Genomic DNA, 21,344 nt, shown 5'->3' on the forward strand with positions numbered 1-21,344 from the left:
AGCCTATAAAATCTATTCCCTCTTACCCCAGGTCATCATCTAGAAAGCAGATTCTAAAAAGATGAAATAACCACTGACCCAGCAGAGCTGAAGGTGGTGCTTTTTTCCTCTTTCTTCAAATTAAAATTTTAATTTAATTAAAAAACCCACCTATACTCTCTCCTATTCCATACTCTCTCCCTCCCAATTGCTCTTGAAAATGAAAGAAAAATTTGTTACAAACATATATAATCCAGCAAAACAAATTCTAGCATTGTCATGTCCAAAAAACCCCAAAACAAACTACAAACAAACAAACAAACAAAACCCAACACAAAATTTAGTCTGTACTCCAAGCTCATCCTCTTTCTCTCTGGAAGTCCGTAGCATGTTTGATCATTGAGTCTTCCAGAATTATGGTGGGTCACTGAATTAATCAGAGTTCTTAAGTCTGTCAGAGTTGTTTAATTTTTACATTGTTGTCCTTGTATAAATTGTTCTCCTGGCTCTGCTCATTTTGTTCTGCATCAGTTCATATAAGTCTTCCCCAGGTTTCTCTGGAAAAAAAGATGCTTTTAGATGTTATATATATATATATATATATATATATATATATATATATATGTATGTATAAGTATAAAACATATAATACTATATATTTATATATGTGGGTATATATATATATATATTATCTATGTGTATATGTGTGTATGTATAGACATACACATATATACACCCAACTGTTGTGGAAAGGTTTAAAGGGGAAAATTTCAAAAGTTTTAGCTGGATTCTGGTGTCCTGATGATAAGTGAACCAGAGACTAATTGATTACCTTTAAGATCTTGAGCCTGCAAAATACCTTTTTTCTCCCCCATAATGTGCCACCACTACCACTATGTAAACCTTACCTTGAATGAATAACATTAACCAAAGATTTATAAAATAGAAAAAATTGAGGGGAGGAGAAAAAGGATCTAACTCACAAAGATTTACCTATCAGAAATCCAGAGAACCATTTGGGTAGTCTTGGTTCACTGGGGACATACAACATATTTCCTCACAGTATTCCTGTGTGAAGGAGGTAGTACAACTCTTACAGCTGAAGACCCCGGAGGCTGAGAAGCCAAGTGACTTGGCCTGAGTTCACACCTGGGGCCTGGGGGTAGGGGATGGTGAGGAAGGAGGTGTGCCTAATGATGAGGCCTGAGGTGGTAACTGGGTCTGGGGGAGGAGAAGAGAAAGTGCCCTCAGAATAATACTTTTGGTGCCCTAAAATGTTCCTTACTGGAAGTCGACTTCTAGTCCCCCTTCTTTAGTTATGCCTGGGGTTATGTTCCTGAAGATACAGGCTGTGGATCTGGAACTTGGGCCTATGATTCCATTCTACCACACTTGCTCTTCCTGTCCTCTCTCCTGTTATCTCTTGGGCTTGTATTCAGAACTAGCTTCCTCAGCCTTTGGGGTGTCACAAACTCTTGGGCTGTCTGATGGCCCTTTCTCAGAAGACTGTTGCTGAACACATAAAATAAATTAAGTAATGTTGAAATATAGTTAATTAAAAAATATATTTTTAAAACAAGTTTACACAGTGGAAGGTTAAGAACCTCCTGTTTTAGAGTATTAAAGTGATAAGGGTTTAGTCAAACCCTTTTGGTTAGGTACTACTGAAGGCTGAAGTCTTCTGCATCTGACCATAACATGCTCTATCTGTGAAAGTGTTAGCATTGTGTTTGTGAGCATGGAAGACTGAGAGAGAAACAGAGACAGAACATTGGGCCTGTAAACTTTTGAAGTCCCTCCTAATGTTATTTCTTGCCTTCCATAGTGGTGGAGGAAAGATTTTGCAGAATTCAATTAATAGAAATAATACCCTGCTTAAGCCTGCAGGGAAAGAAATAAAAATAATTATAATAATAAGATCACAAGTGAGTTCAACATCATCTCTTAGCACATTCTTCCTGCCTCTTGCAGGCCAATTTTTGAGTTGCTGCCTTATCTTAATTTGGGATTCATGAACATTATAAACAGGACTGTGGAATAGTTGGTGTCAGAAGAAAAGTAATAAGATTTTTCCTTCCTTTTAAAAAAAGTCAGGAATTAAAGGCAGGTTCTTTTGGGGACAGTATAGTCAAGTGGCAGATTTATCCTGGCAACCATTTCCTCTACTGAGAGGGGTTCGCTGTGGTGCTAGCCGAGCAGTGAAGCAGGAGACCTGAGGAATGCTCCATGTGCGCGGAGCTCGCGCGGGGAGAAGTCCAAGCTCAGTGTTTCTCCCTGCCCTGGGTGTGTACCCCAGCACCTGTGGTCAGCAGGCAGAGGAGGTCCCAGAGACCCGCTGTCAGGGGCCAGCTAAGTTTGGAGGAGGAAAGCAGGAGCTGCTGATAGGCTGCTTCACCAGGGATGCAGGCTTCTGTAGAGAAAAGGACACAGTCCTCCCTGGTTGGGGTCTTGCCTCAGTCTACCTAAGAGGTGCAAAAGGCAACCTCTCCCTTAGGAAAATAAGAAAAAGCTTCTAGTTTTTCTAGTTTCTGAACCTGGATTTAGGTTTCAGATGGTGTATGAACTTGCTTTTTGGAGAATATTTTAGGTTTTTTTGGTGAGGAGATCTGGATTAAGGGTCTTGCCCAGGATCACACAGTTAATAAGTGTGAAGGCTCAAGGGCAGATTTGAACTCAGGTCCTCCAGACTCCAGGGCCAGCACCCTATCCACTGGGCCTCCCAGCTCTTTCAGGATGATTGCTTTCCCCATGATTTCATGTCTTATTTTTATTCATTTAAAAACATTCTTCCAAGAAGGGCTCCAGATGCTTCCGCAGACTGCCAGCGGGCTCAGTGGCGGGCAGCCGCTTAGGAACTTGCTCCAGTGAAGCTTTATCAGGGGATTGGTGCTTGCATTGCAGAGTGCAGCAGTGAGGCAAGGAGAGCACAAGGGAGCACTGTCTCTCTGCCTTCTCTTCTGTGCTCCTCCTCATCTCCTCCCGGAGAGCCAGCTGCCTGCCCCCCTGCCCTGTAGCCTATGCTCTTTGTAACCCCCTCGGAGAGCAGAGGCCTGGAGTAGCTGCAGAGAGCCTGCAGCAGGCAGACCTTCCCTGGGCCAGGCCAGGGGAGAAGCCAGTGGGGCAGAGGGAGGGCAGGGGCTGGGATGAGCCTCGGGGGTTCTACCAAAATCCCTTCCCAGTGGGGGTCCCTGCCCCCTTCCCTCAGCAGGGTCCTTTCCTGGATCCCGTGGCCAGGCCCAGGGGAGGCCCCGGCAGGTCCAATTGCCCAAGGGCGAGATCCTTGCCCCATTCCTGCCTGGCTGCTCTAAGTGCCCGAGTCTTTTGTGAGCTTGGATCCATGTACAGACTGTAAACAGATGGCCCAGTGGGCGTCCCAATGGTTAGTGCTCCTCCCTGATGCAGGAGAGACTTAATGTTTCCAGCCTCCCGCTCCACTTGTGTTGTCTGGGAGGAAGAAAGAAAGAAAACGAAAGCAGCCGTAACTTCCTCTCCCAGGATCGGCTGGAAGTGGGGGCCGGGGCTGAGGGGGGAGAGGGGAGATGAGAGCTCCTTCTCATCCGGCTGGACCACAAGGCCCAAGTGCTAGAATGACTTACACCACACACACACACACACACACTCTTTGGTATACATTAAATGAATAGGAAATAAAGAGGAAATCCAGGGGCAGAAACTGAGAATGTAAAAGCGGGAAACCCTGACGACCTCCCCGTGGGGAAGCCGTTTGTGATCCTGGTTTCACCGTCAGCTCTCTGATGGGGTGAGGAGGTTCCCTAACTATTGGTTTCCCTTTCCTTTCCCAGTGTTGGAGGGACTTTTAGGATTGGTGACAGTGTTTTGAAGCTTCCCTTCTGCCCTGTCTCCCCTAGCTCATGGCACATTGACTCGGAAGGCTCAGAGAGACCTCCTATGCTTTCCCCTGCACCTCTCCCTCCCCCACCCCCCTCTCTATCCCTGTTCTTACAATAGACACTTCTCTTTGCTCTTAGGTTGCATTCTAGTTGAAGAGAACTTTTCTTTGAAATGTCCTAAACATAAGGTATGTGAAATGGCTTCCTCCTTTTGATTCTCACCCCCCTGGGGGTCGGGGAACACACCATGGCCCGACAGCACCCCCCACTCCCAGTGTTCTCAGTGCCCTCCCGCTCCCTGCCCCCTTCCCCCTGCCTCTCCTACATACTCCAAGTGACTTCACCTCTCCGGGGCCCTCCTACTGATGACAGATGGACCGCACTTGGAGTGTGTGTCCAGGGCACAACCCTCCCCCCCAGCCAGAACCCTGCCAGTGGATAGGTGAGGACGATGGTGTACTCCCCCCCCCAGGCTAGAGATCAGGGGACCTCCCTAGGGTTTCCCTGGCTGGGACCAGAACCGGTTCCCTGGAAGCCCAGCTGGTCCTGAATGGTCCCAGATGACCTCAGATTTACCTCCCTGCTTCAGAAGTACCTCCTAACCTCCCTGTTTGTGCTCTTCCCCGGAGGCCTTTACTCCTGGCAGCTTATCCCCCATGCTTATTACCCTTCAGAAGAAGGAAAGGAAGGAAAAAATCCTGCTTGAATTTCCTGTTCATTGCCAGGGCCTGGAACCCTCCAGCAGAACTTGTGCAGCGGGGAGGGGAGCGTCCCTTGTCTGGGGGGCCCCTCCCAATGAGCTCTGCCCCCCAGCTCAGGCCCAGCCAGTCCCTCCTCCCGGGGACCCGTTAGCTTTCCCAGGGCTCGGAGATGTCTCGGCCTGTCTCACCTCCCTGCCGCAGCCACGGCAGTGTGCACGTCTTCTTATTTGCAGTTAATCAGAGAGATCAGGGCAGGCTGACATACAGTGATCATGAGTATTTCCTTATAAATCAGGCGAATCTGAGGGGAGGGGGCCCGGAGATAAAGGGCTGGGAAGCTGGGAGGCAGGGCTGGGCCCTGTGAGCTCTGGGGAGGAAGACAAGGCGATTGCCGCGTCTAACTGTCTGCAAGGGCCCAGCAGGAGGTCAGACAGGGGGGCAGGGACGTGGAACATGGGGGCTCCTTCCCCAGGGGATGGGGTTGGGAGGAAGGGAGGTCTCGGCCAGATGTGAGGATTTAAGGGAGCGCTTGGCCGGGGAGGGTCTCGGGAAGGGAAATCTCTCTCAGCCCAGGCAAATTTTGGGGTCAGGGAGGCAGGGAGGGGGGCGGGGACTCCCTCTTGGGAGCCCCCTGTGGTGCTCTTGTTGATGTTGGGTGTGGCTTTTCTTCCAGAGGCAGCTGTTGTAATCTACCCTCCTGGGTCTTACCTCCTCCATCTGGACAGGAGATGGCGCCAAGCCTGGGCCCACTTCTCACCTGGAGCTGTGACCGGACCACCCAGACCGGCAAGGAAGAGAGGAACAGGACCCTTCCTCCCCCTTGATCTGCTGACCTAACCAGAGGCCCTTTCTTTCTGAATGTTCTCATCTGCTTATGGCTAGTCCCGTCCACCTCCTGGGTCTCCTCCCTGCAAAGAACCACTCCTCAGAGTTGACCCAGGCTTGCTGACCAGTAGGATCCAGGCCCTGGATTTGTGGATCTGGGATCCGTCAGACAAGACATCCTTACACCATATCCCTCCCCTGGTAGGGAAGGGTTCTAGGCCTCTCTCACCGGGTGACAGAGAGATTGCACGGGACAGGTTGGTAGGAAAGGGGGGGCGGGGAGAGGGTCTGGGAGTGCAGCAGTGGGGGGGCTTTGTGTCAAGCTTAGATCCTTTTCCCAGCGCTCTCTTGCCCGCTCCTGACCCTGCCGGCTCCTGGGGGGCAAGGCCTGGTACTTGGAGCCCGAGAGGCCAGGTCTGACTTTGCCTTTGCTCCCTGCCCAACTGCACTGCAGCCCCTGCCCAGCGTGGGTCCCACTGGCCCTCGATGGAGAAGCGCCCGACTCTTCCCGCTTGGTAAGCTGCACCCGCGTTCAGTCCTAGAGAAATAGAGACCGTGGCCAGCCGAGGGGGTGGCCGGAGGGACAGTGCAGCATGTGGAGCTAGTGGCCTAAAGGGACTGTCCGCTCTTCCCTCCGTCACCTCCTCCACCCGCAAGCAAGAGGAGGGAAGAAGAGGCTGGTGTGAGCCGGACTGGCACGTGTAATTTCTCGGAGGTTGTGGGGGGTCCCCCATCACTGCTGTCCCCGCGGTCCCTCCCCTTTCTTGCCCGCCGCGCCCCAGCAGGATGGATCGGGGCCGCCCAAGTGTCTGCTTCTGTTCGGTGGGGGAAGGGGCGTGAGCGCGAGCGGGGTGGGTAGGAGGCGACTTTTTGCATGCCCAGCGCAAACCCTGGTTAGGTTAGTTTAGTTGAAGAAATGTAAAGTCTTTGGAAACCCCCGGGGCCCTCGGAGTAGCCCAGGGCAGAGCCCTGTTCCTGGCAGAAGCCCGGGGGCAGGGGCCGGAGCCGCAGCCCCCCGCTTTCAGATCAGTGACCGGCCCGCGGGGCTGGCCTCCGGCTCTCCCGGGGCCTCGGGGAGGGAAGAGAGCATCCGCTTTTAGTCAGTCTTCCCCGCTGAGGCTTGATGAGAGACCCTGCTCTTTTGCTGACCATCTGACTCGGTTTCCTCATCTGTAAAATGATGGGGCTGGACTCGGCGATTTCTGCGCGGTCCCTCCCGAGGGCCCCGGCCCGGGCAGAGCTGTGCAGCCGCTCCCCCGCGCCCCGGCGCCCCTCCCCGAGGTGCCCGGGGACCCCCGCTCCCGGACGCGCTCCCGGCCTGGCTCCTGTGTGTTGTGCCCCCTCCCCCGGCAGTGCCCGCCCCGCCCCGCCCCGCCCGCCAGGAGGGGGGCCGGCCGGCGCTCTCTGCGCATGTGCGTGTGTGGCGCCCGCGTGCGTCCGCGGGCCAGGGCCCGTGCGGGGGGGGGAGGGGGGCCGGCGGGGGCCGCGGCCGGAGAACAGATATATCATGTGTATACAATATATATGTACCGTTCTATATATATGTTATATATAATGTATATATGTCTGAGACGTGCTCGCTCTTGTTCACCACATCGGTTCCACCGCAAGCAGCAACCTCGGTCCTCGGGCTCCTGCCCAACGCCCCCCCTACCCCCCCCGGAGCTGGGCCGGGGGAGCAGGCATCGCGTCACGGAGACCCCCCCCACCGGCCCAGGCAGGAAGCCCCGCCGCGCGAGCCCCGCCCACTGCATCCGTCCGTCCGTCCGTGCCCCCGCTTAGCCCGGCCCGCCCGCTCACTCTGGACTCTGGAGGTGGCCTTCCGGGGCCACCGGGGGGCGCCCCACTCAGCTCCCGACCGTCTTAGTGGCATCATGTACATATGACTGTAAAATGGTAAACCGTGTGTATTATATATTGCCTCATTATATAGTGTATATATATGTATACATATACATATATATAATATATATGAAGACTGTAAATGTTAAGACTAGTGTTCTTATTAGTATATTGCTTCACACTGAAGATTGTGTGTTAACGAGCTGTTTCTAAAAGATGTTTATTTTCCTTAAGAGTAAAAAAAGAAAAAAAACAGGTCATTGCATTAAAAAAACCGTCAATAAAGATACAACAATTGTTTTGGAAGTCTTCGGGCATGGAGTTGTGGCCTCTAACCTCTCTCCTCCCTCCTTCGGGGCAGAGAAGTGGGGGGAGGGCACAAAGGAGCTCTTCCTGGTGGGCACCGGCCCGGCGGCTGTGCCGAGGCCCGAGGGCATTGCCCGCGAGCGTCCGGCGGGGGAGGGGAGAGCCGTGGGAGCCCGCCCAGAGGCGTCGCGATCCCGCCCAGCCCCCACCCCCTCCGTAGTCCATGCCCGCCCGAATGTGGGGGGCTCCAGCTGGGGGAGATCTAGGACCGGGAAACGGGACACCCCGCCCCCTCCGACAAACCTCTGGCCCCCCGGTGCCCCAAGGGGGGCAACCCCTCGCCCTGCGCCCGGCTTCTTCCACCCCCCAGCCTCCTTAGGTCAGTGAGTCAGAAAAGCCTGGCCCCCTTCTGCCGTCCAGAACTGAGCGCCTCCGCCTCCCCCTCCCCCCAGGCCGGCTCTTGTTCACCTGCTGCCCAACCGAGGACCCGGGGAAGGGGACACAAAGCTGCGGGGACTGCTAACAGAAGGGGGAGCCTTGCCTGTTTCCCCACTACCCAGACCGGGGGCTCTCCCCTGCCCCCTCCTCCTTCCGCTGGCTGCCCTTAGAGCTAGCTAGCCCAAGGACCCCTTCTCTATGGAGGACACACAAGTCTCCTGGGGTGCGTTCGTTTCCCTGGAGTTTGGACATTTCTTTGAAGAACTAGGGAAGGCTGAAAGGATCCAGGAGCCTTTTCTGACTCCCTTTAATCCACTTACACTTCCAAGAGTCAATGATCCTCTAAAACGGACCTGTGAGATAGATGTCCCGGTGCAGCGCCTGCCATCCTATAGGGCCCTTCCCACTACAAGGCATATGTCCGACTCAGAAACCGAACCCAAGTTATAAATAATTTCTCCTTTTAATTTTCTGTACAAAACTCTTCTCACACTATGAAAATAAAAGTTTGCGAAGGAAAAAAGTAGTACAGGTGTCTCCCGGGGCTTCGGGGAGGCTAGTGCAGCGGCAAGGAGTTGTAGTGACGATATATACATATGTACAGGGGTCAACCACGGAGCCCCTGCTCCCGCTTCTTCCCGGAGTGTGAGCCCGAGAGGGCCTGAGGGCGGGGACGCCCCCCCAAAGGCCGGGGAACCTCGGAGGCGAAGGCCCCCCGTGGCCGGGGCGAGGAGGAGGGGGGGGGGGGGGGGCCCCAGCGGAGGGGCCGCGGGGGGGGGGGGGGGGGGGGGGGGGGCGGGGGGCCGCGCTCGGGGCAGCAGGGACCGGGAGGGCCCGGCCTTATTTTGGCATGGGAGAGAGCACCCAGCAGCTCTCTGAACGCGAAGGCTTCCCCTCAAGCCTCGGCTGCTCCCGGGGGCCAAGGCCGCCAGCCCCCCAAAGCAGCGGATCGGGGAACAGAAAGGCGGGGAAGGTGGAGCGCACTATTTGGTTCCATGGAGACAAGCGGCCATTGCAGTGACACCTATAATTTCACCAATAAAGGTAACTGGCAGAGGCCCTGGCAAACTGCCTGCAACACTGAGTCAGGGTCTAGGGAGCCTCGAGCCCAAGTCTTCCTGGCTCGGAGACCAGCGGCCCCCAGCGGGGAGGAGGACCGAACGGAGGCCCTGCCGCGGCGGGCAGCGCACCGCCCCCTGCAGTCTCCCAAGGGACCACCAGAGGTCAGTAGCATCTCGCCCAGCAATTTGCAGCCTGCCTTGGGGGAACTGTGGGGAGGCGGACCCATGATCCTCTGGGGAAGTGCGCCCCCCCCCCCCACCTGGGGCCCCTCCCTTGCTCCCTGTCCCAGGGCTGACAGCAAGGCTCTCATTAGCCTGGGACCATTAAACACAATAAATGACAGGCGTGGGATTGCCCGAGGAAGGGGGGGGGGGGGGGGAAGGCCGTGCTTGGGCCTCCCGCGGAGGGGTAACCCGCCCAAACAAAGTGCGCCGCGCCTCAGACGCCACCGGAGGCCCGGGACAGGAGGGAGGCCCGGGACGAGGAGGGCGGCCCGGTGAGAAAGCCGGGGAGCCCCGATCCTGACTGGTTTCCGGTTTCCCCATCCCCCTGCACGGCTGCCGCGGGGAAGAGAGGGTTTTGAATGAGAGGGCCTGGCGCTGTGCCGGCGCTCGGGCTGGCAGACCAGGGGGGGGGGGGGGGGGGGGGGGGGAGGCTCCGGGCCCTGGGGACGTCGCCGCGGCGAGGCCCTAAGGTCCTGGCCCGGCCGGGACCCCGGCAAGCAGGGGGGTGTGGCAGGGGTCCTGGAGAGGCGGAGCGCTACCCCGAGGTGACAGTGGTACCGCTGCCCAGCCTGATGATCATCTGTTGGCAGTCATGCAGCATCCTCTTGTCCCCCAGCTTCTCCAGGGTGCGGGCGGCCTCGGCCAGCATCCCCACGCGCTGCCCCGGGGCCGACAGGAAGGTGGGCGGCAGGTAACAGCAGGCAAGCAGCAGGGCCTCCGCGTGCTCCCTCTGAGTGGGCCGGGCGTCCAGCTCGCCTGCGTCGGGCAAGGGGGGAGCACAGGGTCAGGGCGCGGGAGGCGGCGGCAGCGGCGCGCAGGCCCGCAGGGCGCCGCACGGTGCGTCCTGCAGAGGGACGCACACGCCCCACACACGCACGGGCACACACGCGCACCCCCTCCCCCATTTCTTCCACATCCCACCCCATGAGGCCGCTAGGGCGCACAACAGCAGTGGGGGCCAGCGCAGGATGATGCTCCCAGGGGCCCCTGTGCGTGGAGCGCTGGGCCAGGAGGGTTCGTGGGCCCGAGTTCAGATCTGCCCTCAGACACACTGGCCGCGCGACCCGGCAAGTCACATCCCCGCTTGCCTCAGTTTCCTCCTCTGTAAAATGAGCTGGCGGGGAAACAGCCAACCTCCCAGCATCTCTGCCAGGAAAACCCCAAATGGGGTCCCAAAGCTGGCAGCCACTGAAGTGACTGAAAAATAACACAGGGTCTTCCTCCAGCCCCTCCCCGGCCTCCCTAACGGTGACTCTCAGCCGAGGAGTGTGTGTAGGGGACTTAGGTCGGACTCCCAAATTAGGACATGGCTCTAGGACCGGGAAAAGGCACATAATCAGTGCCTACCAGGTGTCCAGTTGTGCATGAATCTTACTTCCTCTGTTCCTCGCAATAACCTTGGGAAATAGCTGCTTTTATGATCTTCATTTTACAAACGAGGAAACCGAGTCAGAAGCCGTGTGGCTTGGCCAGGATCACACGGGTAAAGTCCGTGGCTACACCTGAATCCGGGCCTCCTGACCCCAGACCCGGTGCTCTACCCCCTGGGCCATCCAGCCGCCTCTTCTGGAAGAATGAGGCTTATCCCCAGGGGAGAGGAGGGGCCTTGGGACTGGATTCTCGGCCCAGTTCTCTGCCCAGTCCTGCTCCCACACTCACATCCTTTGTTGCTCGGGGCCACCCTTCTCCTCAGGCTTCGGTCCAGGAGCTGGTGAGTCCGAGTGGGGCTGGCTCCAGCCATCAGCCGGGCGGTAGCTTCGTGCAAGAAGACCTAACCAAAAGCAGGAGTCAGGGCTTTTGCAACAAGGCCCCTGCCTAACCCTACGGCCCTCTCACCTTCTCAGTCACTCCCAGCAGCAGCCAGCAGAGCACTGGCCATCAGAAGGACAGCCCCCCCTCCCCCCCAGTCTTGTATCAGGCCTCTGAGTTCTCTCCTAATCCTTCCCTGCTTTCCAAACTTGTTTTGATGCCGTCCCTTCTTCCCCAAAGCCTTCCTTGGTCACTCAGCACTTGTGTGCCCACTTTGAAAGCCAGGACCCAGGATTCACAGAAAACACTCCTCCATCTTTCCCATATTCTGTCTCCCCAAGAATACAAATTCCCTAAAGACAGGGATCCCTCTTGTTCCCCAATTCCATTATCTCCCCTTTCCTTCCCTATAATATCCAGGGCTGGGTAATCAAAGGCTACTCAGTTCATGGAAATAAATTAACTTGTTCCACAACCCATTCCTTCAAAAAAAACAACTCAAGTCCCAGCTCCTCCATGAAGCCCTCTTGTAACCTGTTGGGGATACTTCTGCTCCTATCCCTTCCTCCTTCACCTCTGTCTGCCTCAGTTTCCTCAATTATAAAGTGGGGAATCATAATGGTAACTACCTCCCAGTTTAAGGGAGGGCTCAAATGAGGTAATGTTTGTGAAATATTTAGTTCAGAGCTCTGTCCCCTGTAGGTGCCTATGTCTGTATGTTTCCTTCCTTCCTTCCTCCATGACCCTCCTGCCCACACTGACCTCCCCACACTTAATGCCCATAGTATGAGACATCTCTGAATCACAGGCTACGTCTCTCTATCACGTGTGTGAGCGCCAGGTTTCCATTCTAGACTGTGAATCCCCTAAAGGCAGGGACTACGTCTGCTCTCTGCCGTCTGAAGCAGTGCTTGGCTGCCGAAGGAGCCACAGACCAATTAGGCAGATTGGAGGGACAGGCGGGTTCGCCCACTCTTGGCCAGGGACAAACAGCCAAATACCCCGAGAATGGGATGGCAAGAAGCGCCGGGCCCTGAAAGCCCACCACGGAGTTAAGCGGGAGGGTCGGAGCTGGGGCGACTCACCCTTCTCATGGCAGGCCGGAAAGACTGCGCCAGACGCCGGAGGCTGCTGAGGTCCTGCTGGAAGCCGCGGAGTTCCAGGGCTGAAGCCTGGTGGGCAGCGCCAGGGGGCTGGGCGGTGCCCACCTGCTGCTGCCACAGGCTGGTGCGCGTCACCAGGAGCAGGTCACACAGGAGGAGCTGGACGGCCTGCATGGCAGACGGGGGCCAGGTGAGCAGGTCCAAGGGCTCCCTCTCCCTCTGGGACCCAGGGCCCGGTGCCCACGGTGCCAGGGGCCAGGCTCTGTACTGCATTGCTGGGGCATTGCACCAGACAGATACACGCAATGCAACTGCAATGCACTACAGGGGCAGCCGCCACTCATCTCCAGCCCGCCCGCCCCAGCAACTCTGGCCACTGAACTTCTGGGTCCAAGCCAGGAGCCAAAGCTCTCCCCAGATGTAGTAGCTGGGGGCTTCTCATCCCCGACTGCCATCCTCGGGGGTAGTCCAGGCACAGGACCTCAGAGCTGGGGAAGCTCCTTAGCAGCCACTGCTCCCTGACCAGCACTCAGGAGCAGTGTTCTGGGAGTGGGAGAGTCCAGGGCTCCCCCCCTTCCCTCCCCCTGCTCTCGTTCCCCCACCAGTGGTGGGGGAGGGGGGTACCTTTACCTTGTCAATAGAAGCACTGGCAGTGGCTGCGGAGGGCCCCGTGGTCAGGCTGTCCCGAAGGTAGCTGCTGGCCTTCTCACACTGGCTCAGGCTGGCTTGACCAAGCTCCTGCTTCTGCTTCCCCAAAAGTGCCCTTGCTGCCTTGAAGGAGTGCAGGGCTGCCCGAGGCAGGGGCTTCCTGTGCACAGACAAAGGGCTTCCAAGGTCACTCCCAGCCCAAGCCTCCCCCCCGACCTGCCGGGCACAGCCCTCCCACTGACTCCCTTAATGCTATTAGATGGAGCTCCTTCTCATTTCAAAGGCAGGGGACACCTCTTGGAGCAGAATCCCTGGAGGGGACAATGGATATATATATGAGGACCTAAATGGGGGGTGGGGGAACTAAAGCTTGAGGGAGGGGAAACTTGCCCAGAGGGGAAATGGAAGCTGTACTCCAAGCCCTTCACTCTGAGCCTCTTGTCTGCCCCTGGACATTACTTAAAACCTTAGGCCCCTTAGTATTTGTCCAGGTATTCTGGGGGAGACTATCACCCTGGGCTCTGGGTGCCCCATTTAATCTGGCTTGGGAAGACTATCCCACCTTTGAGTCCAAGAAATTTTGTCCAGGGGTCTGGCTTCGTATGGAAGGTGAAGTCTTGACTTGTTAGTAGAAACCCCTGATCTGAGGGCAAACCATGTTTTCCCTTTTTCCCATAAAACGTGTGGAAGGGGAAGGGACTGGGCCCCAAGGCACTTACTCCGAAGCCTGCAGAACCTTAGGCATGTACTCCACCATGGGGTAGAGGGACTCTGCCCCCTCGTCATCCCGCTGGAGCCAGTGAATCACCACTGTAATGAGGGACGCCCACCACTTGGCCACAAGATCAGTACCTATGGGATGGAAGAAGAGACAGTCTGTTCTCCACTGTCCTTGATGTCTTCCTCAACTTTTCCCACTGAGGATGGAATAGGAAGTGCACCAAAGTTGCGCCGTTCTTGTGAGGAGGGAGAAGAGGACTTTCTCTGGTCTGTCCTAACCAACCTCAGAAAAATGGGGCTCCAAAGATCCAGGCACTCATTCTCCATCCCAGCCCTAAAGTGGGGTGGGGGGGAGGGCTTACCGGTGGCAGTAACCATGCTCGAACTGATGGAGAAGTTGAGAGCAGGGGCCCCAGCAGCGTCTGAGCAGCCATTTAGCAGTTGCAGGTACCCAAGGGCATCAGAGAACTCTCTGTAAAGCAGAGGGGGGAGGCCCGTGAAGGAGTGCGGCTTGTGGCAGGGGGCATGTCAATGGGGGAAGGGTATCCAACTGGGAAATACCCAGAGACCTCTCTGTAGCCCAGTGGCGACTAACTCACTGTGGGATCAGGGGTTTCTTTCTTCTCGACTTCAGCTCCCTCACTTGTCAGCTGGGAGTGACCAGCCTGGCCCTATCTACTCCCAGAGGTGATTCAAATGAGATATGAAAGTGCTTTGAAAAGTATGGAGATACAAATGTAGTCATTTCTGTTACTGTTAATTCTCAAAGCACTTTGCACAGGAGAAACTCAATGAAGTCACAGCGGGTTGAAAAGGGCCCGAGCCAAGTCCCCAGGATTAATGGACCATTAGTGGGCTCAGTCTGGGATGGGGGAAGTTTCGGAGGGATGCTGCACAGAAAGGTGGGTGGAGTCGCTGTGGCTGGAGGACACTAGGATTGTGAAGCTGGGGAAGAATAAAGAGACTGAAGGGACAGGGAGGGTGGAGCAGTGTGGGTGGAGCTAGAGTGACCAGGTGACACTTGGAAACCACGGGGTGAAAGGCTAGAGCGGAGCCCCTTCGGCCGTACTCTCACCTGTCCCCATCAGCTGATGCCAGGGTCTCTTCAGGCTTGGCCACACAGCCCAGGGCTTTCTCCAACAGATGCTCCCGAAACAGCTGTGTCACCTGGGCCAGGGGATCCACTACTCCAGAAAAAGAGAGGGGTGAACAACCTCCCTCCTCAAAACAGGCGTCAGAGCACCTCCCAGAACAAGGAGAGGGTTACGGGAGACCCCGAGATCCTCTGGTGCTCCCAGATGGATGTGGGGGTGAGGACAGGTGCAAAGACTTTCATTATCCCTCCTCCCCAATCCTCTCAGCACTTTGGAAAGACAGTTGGATGGAAGAGCCAAGGTCTCAGAAACTTAAGAGAAAGAGGGGAGAAGGAATTGAGGGATAGGAAAAATCACTAATGAGAGAAATGCAAATTTAAGCAACTTGGTGAGTCCATCTCAGAGTGCAATCATTAATAGAGAATGACAAATTAAAGCAACTTGGAGAGTCTATCTCCTATCCATCAGTTTGGAAAAGAAGATAAAAATTGAAAGTTGCTGGAGGGGCTTTGGAAAGCCAGGCACACTGGCTACTGTTGGTAGAGCTGTTAACTGGTCCAACCATTCTGGAAAACAATTTGTAACTCTCCCACAAAAAGGCAATAGGTTGTGGGCACCCTTTGGCCCAACAGTGCCCCTGGCAGGCCCATACCTCAAAGAGACTAGAGACAAGGAAAAGACTGCATGTATAAAAATACTTGTGTTCTTTGTTGTGACAAAAAGCTAAAAACAACGTGGAAACGTGGATGTAACAGAATATTACTGCTTTGTAGGGAAAGAAAATGTGACAAATTCAGAGGAAGTTGAGGATAGCAGGGAAGAAAGGCTTCAGTTATATGTACAGCTATAGAATAAAATAAGCAGAACCAGGAAAACATTTGACAAGATCATCACAATAATATAAAGAAAAGCAACTTTACAAAATGTCTGAACTGTGACCTCAGGTTAATGGATGTGTAGGTTCCAGGCCTCTGTGATTGAGAAAGAAAAAGGGAAAGATCACCTTGGCCTACATCTACCCCTGCCTACATTCACGCCCACCTCCCTGGCAGAGAGGGGATGAGAAGAATTCCTCCATTTTTAGCATGGCCTGCATGTTGACAAGTTTTGTTTAAAATAATTATTTGCTACGATAGAGCTGGGGCAGAGAGAGGAGGGAGAAGGCAGCAGTGATGACAGAGATACAAAAAGAGCCTATCTTTTAAAACACATATGAAAAAAAGAAGTCCAAAAGGGAAATCAAACAAACAGGACAATTTTGTTTAAGTTTTGTTTAACTTGCCTCTTTTTTTATTCTCAGTGCCTGGGGCATGGGGTAGGTGCTTAATAAATGTTTACTGATTATTAAATTAAAATTTGTATATAAAAGAAGTAGTTTTTTATACATGCTATTTCTTGTTCTTTGTATATTGCAAAGCACTCTATAAATGCTAGCTATTTATTATTATTACTGAAATGTTTGTGTTTAATTAATTGATGTTAATTAAGTTAACAAAAAAAAAAAAAAGAAGGGGAAAAGGACAGGATGAAGAGAAAAGGAAAACTAAAGAGAAAGGAGAGGAAGTAAGAGTGGGAAAAGAGGAAAGATCAGGACAAATGGGAGGGAAGTGGGGGGGGGGGGGGAGAGTTACCTGGGTTCCCTGTGGAACTATAGAGGCTCTCCCTAGGGGTGCTCCTCACTGCCCAGTCTCCATCCACAAAGAAGCGATGCCCCACAGGATGGCAAAGCCACTGCATGGCAGGGGGCATGGTGCCGCTCTGGGCGAGGCACATCTGGCGGGCACTGCTCAGGAAGAAGCGCTGTGGGCAAGGAGGAAATGGCAGTTGTCGAGATGACTGGCCTGGGTCCCACAAGTGGCCAGGGACCCGCCCAGTTCTGGCCCAAATGAAGCCTTTTCTGATTGGACAAGGAGCAGTGGGAAATGGTCTGTGAAAGCCTGGCCCACGGTGTGCATACTGCTCAGTGCTCCTGCTCACAGGAGGGAGATCGCCCGGCCAGGGAAGGCAAGGCTGTGGGACAGAGCCCTAGCCCAGGTCCCAGGTCTGAGATCCCCCTGGCTCCGGCCACGCTGGGCCCCTGCTGCTCTGGCACTGCCCCCCTTACCGTCAGGAAATGGAGGGCCCGAGGAAAACTTGTCTTGACCCGGAGCGCAACAGCCACATAGATCTCAGCTAAGGTTGCCACGGAGATGGCGCTGCCAGCGCACTCAGCCAAGTTGAGGGCACTCAGTGCCAGGTTGATGGCAGCGAGGTGGCCGCTGGTGTACTTCCCTATTGGGCAGAGGGCAGTGGGCGTCATCGCCCTGACTCGGGCAGACACCCCTCCCCAGCTCAGCACCGGCCTCAGAGGGGACCCTTGGAGCTCCAAGGGGAGGGGGCTCTGCCCGCAGGTTCTAGCTCCATTAGCCCGGGACGGGGGTCTTCTAGCAGCACCCACAGGGCACAAGGCCGGACGCACCCACCTGTCATATGCAGCTGGTGTAACTTGTGGTAGACAAGGGCTGCATCCCTGGAGCTGGCTCTGACATCCGCCTGCAGCTCCCGATCCCGCAGGAGGCCCCCGGCCCGGTCGGCCAGCCAGCGTCCCACCCAGAGGCGCTGAAGGACGTGGCGGATGAGATTCCAGAGCAGACTGCAGGCCAAATCCAAATGGGAGGTGGGCAGAGGCCGGCCAAGGGCCCGGAGGGCCAGCCACAGGTTCTGGGAAGCCTGAGCAAAATCCCCCTGAGAAGGAAGGAGAAAGGGATCAGTGCTTAGAGCTTAAAGGGGGCCTCAGCCACAAGTGGGCTGTGTGCACTGGGGAGGCTGGCTGGCTTTTCCCCTGGGATTAATACTCCCCTAAAACCTACCAGTTACAAAAGAGCCCACTCTCTGCCTCCATTCCCTTTCTCCATACAACCTGCAGAAGCCAATCAATCAGTGGCAGCTAGAAGGTGGAGGGAAGGAGGGCAAGTCTCGGAGCCAGGAAGGAAGACCCCAATTCAGATTACAGAGGGATTCAATCTAGGGGACTATTACAATAGTCCGAGCAAAAGGTAATGAGGGCCTGGAATATAAGTGAAATGGAGGGGAAAGATATTCAGCTGCGACAGTTGATCTGGCATTACTACAGATACTGGCATCTTGTCAGCCACCAAAGCTTGCCACCTCAATGTCTGCCACTTTCAATTCTTTGACTCCATCGATCGCATCTGTTCTCAAGTCTAGACAGCACTCGTCATAGCCAGCTCCTTTTCTCCATTCACATAGTATAGTAAACCTCATGACTTCTCACCTGAACTTCCTATCTCTTTCCACTTCTAGCTAGCCTCCACTCACCTTCGGCACAGGGCCTTCCCCAGGCTGCCCCCACCACCTTCCTTTATTCCTTCATCTATTTGGTACAGTTATCCTTTCCACATTGAGACTTTCCCTATACTGATTTTGCCGTATCCCAGTCTAAGAAGTTAGATGGAAATTTTGGGAGAGTTTTGCAGAAACTGGAGATGACACAAAAGATCAGCAGACAACAAAGAAAAAGTTTAAAAATTCATAAATGCATAAAATAGAGTATTACATAAATCAACCCAAATAATATGAATACCCCATGAAAGAAAAAGTTATTTCAGAATTCTTTTCTGGTACAAAAGGAGGGCCAAAAAATTTTATACAGATTTTCTGGGTCACAGGGTGTCATGCTTCTGATCCCCAAGATGCAGAAGGGTAAGAGTATATCTAGAATGCACCTAGTTATTTGTATGTTGTGTTCCCAGGGCAGAGACTGTGTTTTATTTTGTTGTTGTTTTTTAATTTTCTTTGAGCCTCCAATGCTTAACACAGTTTGACACACATTAAAAAGAAGCAAGAAGGCTTATAAAAGACCAGGGCGGGGGAAATTTGGTCATTTTCCTGACTCCAGTTGACCATCCCACTCCCCTAAACTGAAGGTCATGGATTGCTGTACCGCCAGAGTTAACCTTAGGGGCAGCAAGTTGGAACAGTGGATGGAGTACTGACCCTGAAATCAGAAGGATCTGACTTCAAATCCAACTTCATATGCTTAACACTTACTACCTGCATGATTCTGAGAAAGTCACTTAATGTCAAAAAAAAGTTATCCTTAAATCTTCATTTCCAGTCACTCTCCAACCTCCCAGGCTAATGCTTTTTTCCTCTCCAGACTCCCCTTCTCCACCTCACCCAGGGCCCACACTCTTACCCGTGCAAGATCCAAATCAGCCTGCTTGCGATGTCTCCAAAACAAGACGGAAGGTCCCGAGTGGGGCCTGGTGATGGGCTCGCCATAGATGAATAGGCGGATGAAGGCTGCCAGGACCACTAGCAGATTAAGCATCCAGAAAAACAAAGTAGGCAGTAGCCACTGAGACCAGCTGGGACTACCTGGGAGGGGAGAAGACTGGATGAGCTTAGAGGCCAATAAGATGTTTCTAGCTCCTGGGTCAGCCCACCTGCAGGGAAGCCAGAATCTCATGGTTTTCTTCTTCATTCTTCCCTGTCCCCACAAAACTGTGTTCTCGATAGAGAATCTGTTTTCAATTGTTTCCACTACCATGTGAATTTAGAATATTGTGGCCTGTGCATGTCTCGGAGAGAGGGGCATTTTAATCTTCATCACCAAGTGTGGAGTAAAAAGTTCTCTCTCTGAGACTTGCATGAACTGATGCTAAATGGAGTGAGCAGAAACAAGAGAACATTGTACACAGCAATAAGATTATATGATGATCAATTCTGATGGACGTGGTACTTTTTAACAGTGAGGTGATTCGGGCCAGTTCCAGTGGGCTTGTGATGGAGAGAGCCATCTGCACCCAGAGAAAGGAGGGACTGAATGTGGAGCATACATACATAGTATTTTCACCTTTTCTGTTGTTGTGTGCTTGCTTTTTATTCTTTCCTTTTTGATCTGATTTTTCTTGTGCAGCATGATAAATGTGGAAATATGTTTAGAAGAATTGCACATATTTAACCTATATTGAATTACTAGGGAGTAGAGATAAGCGAGGGAGAAAAATTAGTTAACACAAGGCTTTGCAAGGATGAATGTTGAAAACTATCTTTGCATGTATTTTTAAAATAAAAAGCTATTAAATTTTTTTTTAAAGTATATTTTAAAAAAAAGTTCTTTCTCCATTAAGTGAATTTGAATGATGAGAAAGACCTTAAATCACCCTATTCTACCTAGTGTAAGGCTGGCCCTATGTTTGGAGTCTCTCATATGCTCACTTCTGGGAGTGAGTCACGGCTCAGACCACTTCCCACAAGAGAGTCCCTTGAAGCCAGAGGATGTGAACATAGGTGGGTACTAAGACTGCTCCCCATTCCTACAAAAACCAGTTCCTCTTTCTGACTTCCACATTTCTCTCCTTGTGACGCTATCATGTCTGAAATCTCAGGCTTGATCTTTGGCTTGCCCTTTCTGCTCACCACTTCTTTGGCAAATGCAACTACTTGCTGGGTCGTGTCAGTGCTATCTCCAAAAGGGTTCTTTGAATCATCCCCTCTTTTCTATTCCCTCTGTCCCTGTCCCATTATAGGCTTTGTGCGCAGAGCACTGCAACAGTTTGCTATTTCCCGGCTTTACTCCACTCCAAACTATCCCCTCTCTGTTCAAAACTCTTCAGTGGAATCCCATTACCTAATAGGTCCAAACAAATGGACCCATTACAGCTCTTCTCAGTCAATAAGGCCTTTCTCCTTAACTAAGTGATTGGGGGACAGTAGGTGTAGTGTCAGACCTGGAATTGGGAACCCCTGAATTCTAATTATGTCTCAGAAATTACTAGCTAGGAAAATCACTAAATCTCTTTCAACCTTGTTTCCTCATCTATAAAATGGGGATACCTAAGGCACATACCTCCAAAGGTTGCTTTGAGAAGCAAATGATATAACACATGCAAGGCTCTTTGTAAACCTTAAAGAGCTATATAAATGCAAGCTGTCATTCTTACAGTCTGAACCTCTTTTATTTACTTGTGGATTTTACTTATTTTCTTTAACTTTTCAAAAATACTGTATTTTTCTAATTACATGCCAAGATAGTTTGGAACATTCATTTTTGCAAGATTTTGAGTTCCAGATTTTTTTCTCTCCCTCTCAAGACAGCAAACAAAGATTCTTTTTATTTCTGTACTTGCCATGCCCTTACTAGAATATAAACTCCATGAGGGTAAGAATAGCATCTAAAAAAGCCAAATCCATGAGTGTTTGTACATAGAAGGAGCTCAATGAATACTTGTTGACTTGAATTAAATCTATCTTGCCCCCAGTTGTCCTGAAAAACAGATCTAAGCTTCTGAATACTGACCCCTGTAATACTAACTGAGGCTCTTCACACCCTTTCGGGAAAGCAGCCTGGGATCGAGTTTTCAGTCCCTCTGACCCTCCCACTGGAGGAACCTGCACACTTACCTTTGCCCTCCGTGCCCAGCATGCTGCGTCCAGGGACGTGGTAGGTGGTGCTGGTATCAGACTGGCTCTGGCCACTGTTCCTGCCCAGAAGAGAGGCCAGCGGGTTGCAGGAAAGGCAGAGGAAGACAAAGGCACACAGGGCCAAACGGGATCGGTCCAGCATGCCCAGGCTGCTGGGAGAGGGGAGCTGCTCCTGCTTCACCTGGAACACAAGGAAATCTCTGCTGAAGCCCCAGCTTCTCCCTAGCTGGGAGAGGGGATGCTATACAAAGTTCAGAAAAGAACACTGGGGAGCGGGGCAAGGGAGGAGAGGTTATAGAAATTCCAGGTCTATTATTTACTGCCCATAGAACCAATGATTTTTCTGGAATCTATAGATTTCAGGCTCCTCCTC

General features: G+C 53.0%; 2 protein-coding genes across 13 annotated transcripts in view; one reads left to right on the top strand and one right to left on the bottom strand.

Annotated features, from left to right (window-relative positions):
* Positions 1–7,504, top strand: part of RAI1 (retinoic acid induced 1) — a 299,466-nt gene extending 291,962 nt beyond the window's left edge. For 9 of the 10 annotated variants that reach the window (XM_031938382.1, XM_031938413.1, XM_031938432.1 and 6 more), the window contains one exon: positions 5,205–7,504. In XM_031938382.1, the coding sequence (XP_031794242.1) occupies positions 5,205–5,368 (164 nt within the window). In that variant the 3' untranslated portion in view covers positions 5,369–7,504. Of the gene's footprint in view, positions 1–3,968; positions 4,019–5,204 lie in introns of all 10 variants that reach the window. The other variant, XM_031938442.1, reaches the window with a different exon arrangement.
* A 1,206-nt stretch (positions 7,505–8,710) lies between these two features.
* Positions 8,711–21,344, bottom strand: part of SREBF1 (sterol regulatory element binding transcription factor 1) — a 61,210-nt gene continuing 48,576 nt past the window's right edge. For all 3 annotated transcript variants that reach the window (XM_031938464.1, XM_031938475.1, XM_031938467.1), the window contains exons 8-19: positions 20,951–21,152; positions 18,741–18,922; positions 17,005–17,266; positions 16,647–16,813; positions 16,174–16,342; positions 14,524–14,632; positions 13,811–13,920; positions 13,448–13,580; positions 12,711–12,888; positions 12,063–12,248; positions 10,888–10,999; positions 8,711–9,984 (exon numbers count right to left, since the gene is read on the bottom strand). In XM_031938464.1, the coding sequence (XP_031794324.1) occupies positions 9,764–9,984; positions 10,888–10,999; positions 12,063–12,248; positions 12,711–12,888; positions 13,448–13,580; positions 13,811–13,920; positions 14,524–14,632; positions 16,174–16,342; positions 16,647–16,813; positions 17,005–17,266; positions 18,741–18,922; positions 20,951–21,152 (2,031 nt within the window). In that variant the 3' untranslated portion in view covers positions 8,711–9,763. The remainder of the gene's footprint in view (positions 9,985–10,887; positions 11,000–12,062; positions 12,249–12,710; positions 12,889–13,447; positions 13,581–13,810; positions 13,921–14,523; positions 14,633–16,173; positions 16,343–16,646; positions 16,814–17,004; positions 17,267–18,740; positions 18,923–20,950; positions 21,153–21,344) is intronic.

Source organism: Sarcophilus harrisii, chromosome 1 (genome assembly GCF_902635505.1).
Source record: "Sarcophilus harrisii chromosome 1, mSarHar1.11, whole genome shotgun sequence".
Classification (NCBI taxonomy): Eukaryota; Metazoa; Chordata; class Mammalia; order Dasyuromorphia; family Dasyuridae; genus Sarcophilus; species Sarcophilus harrisii.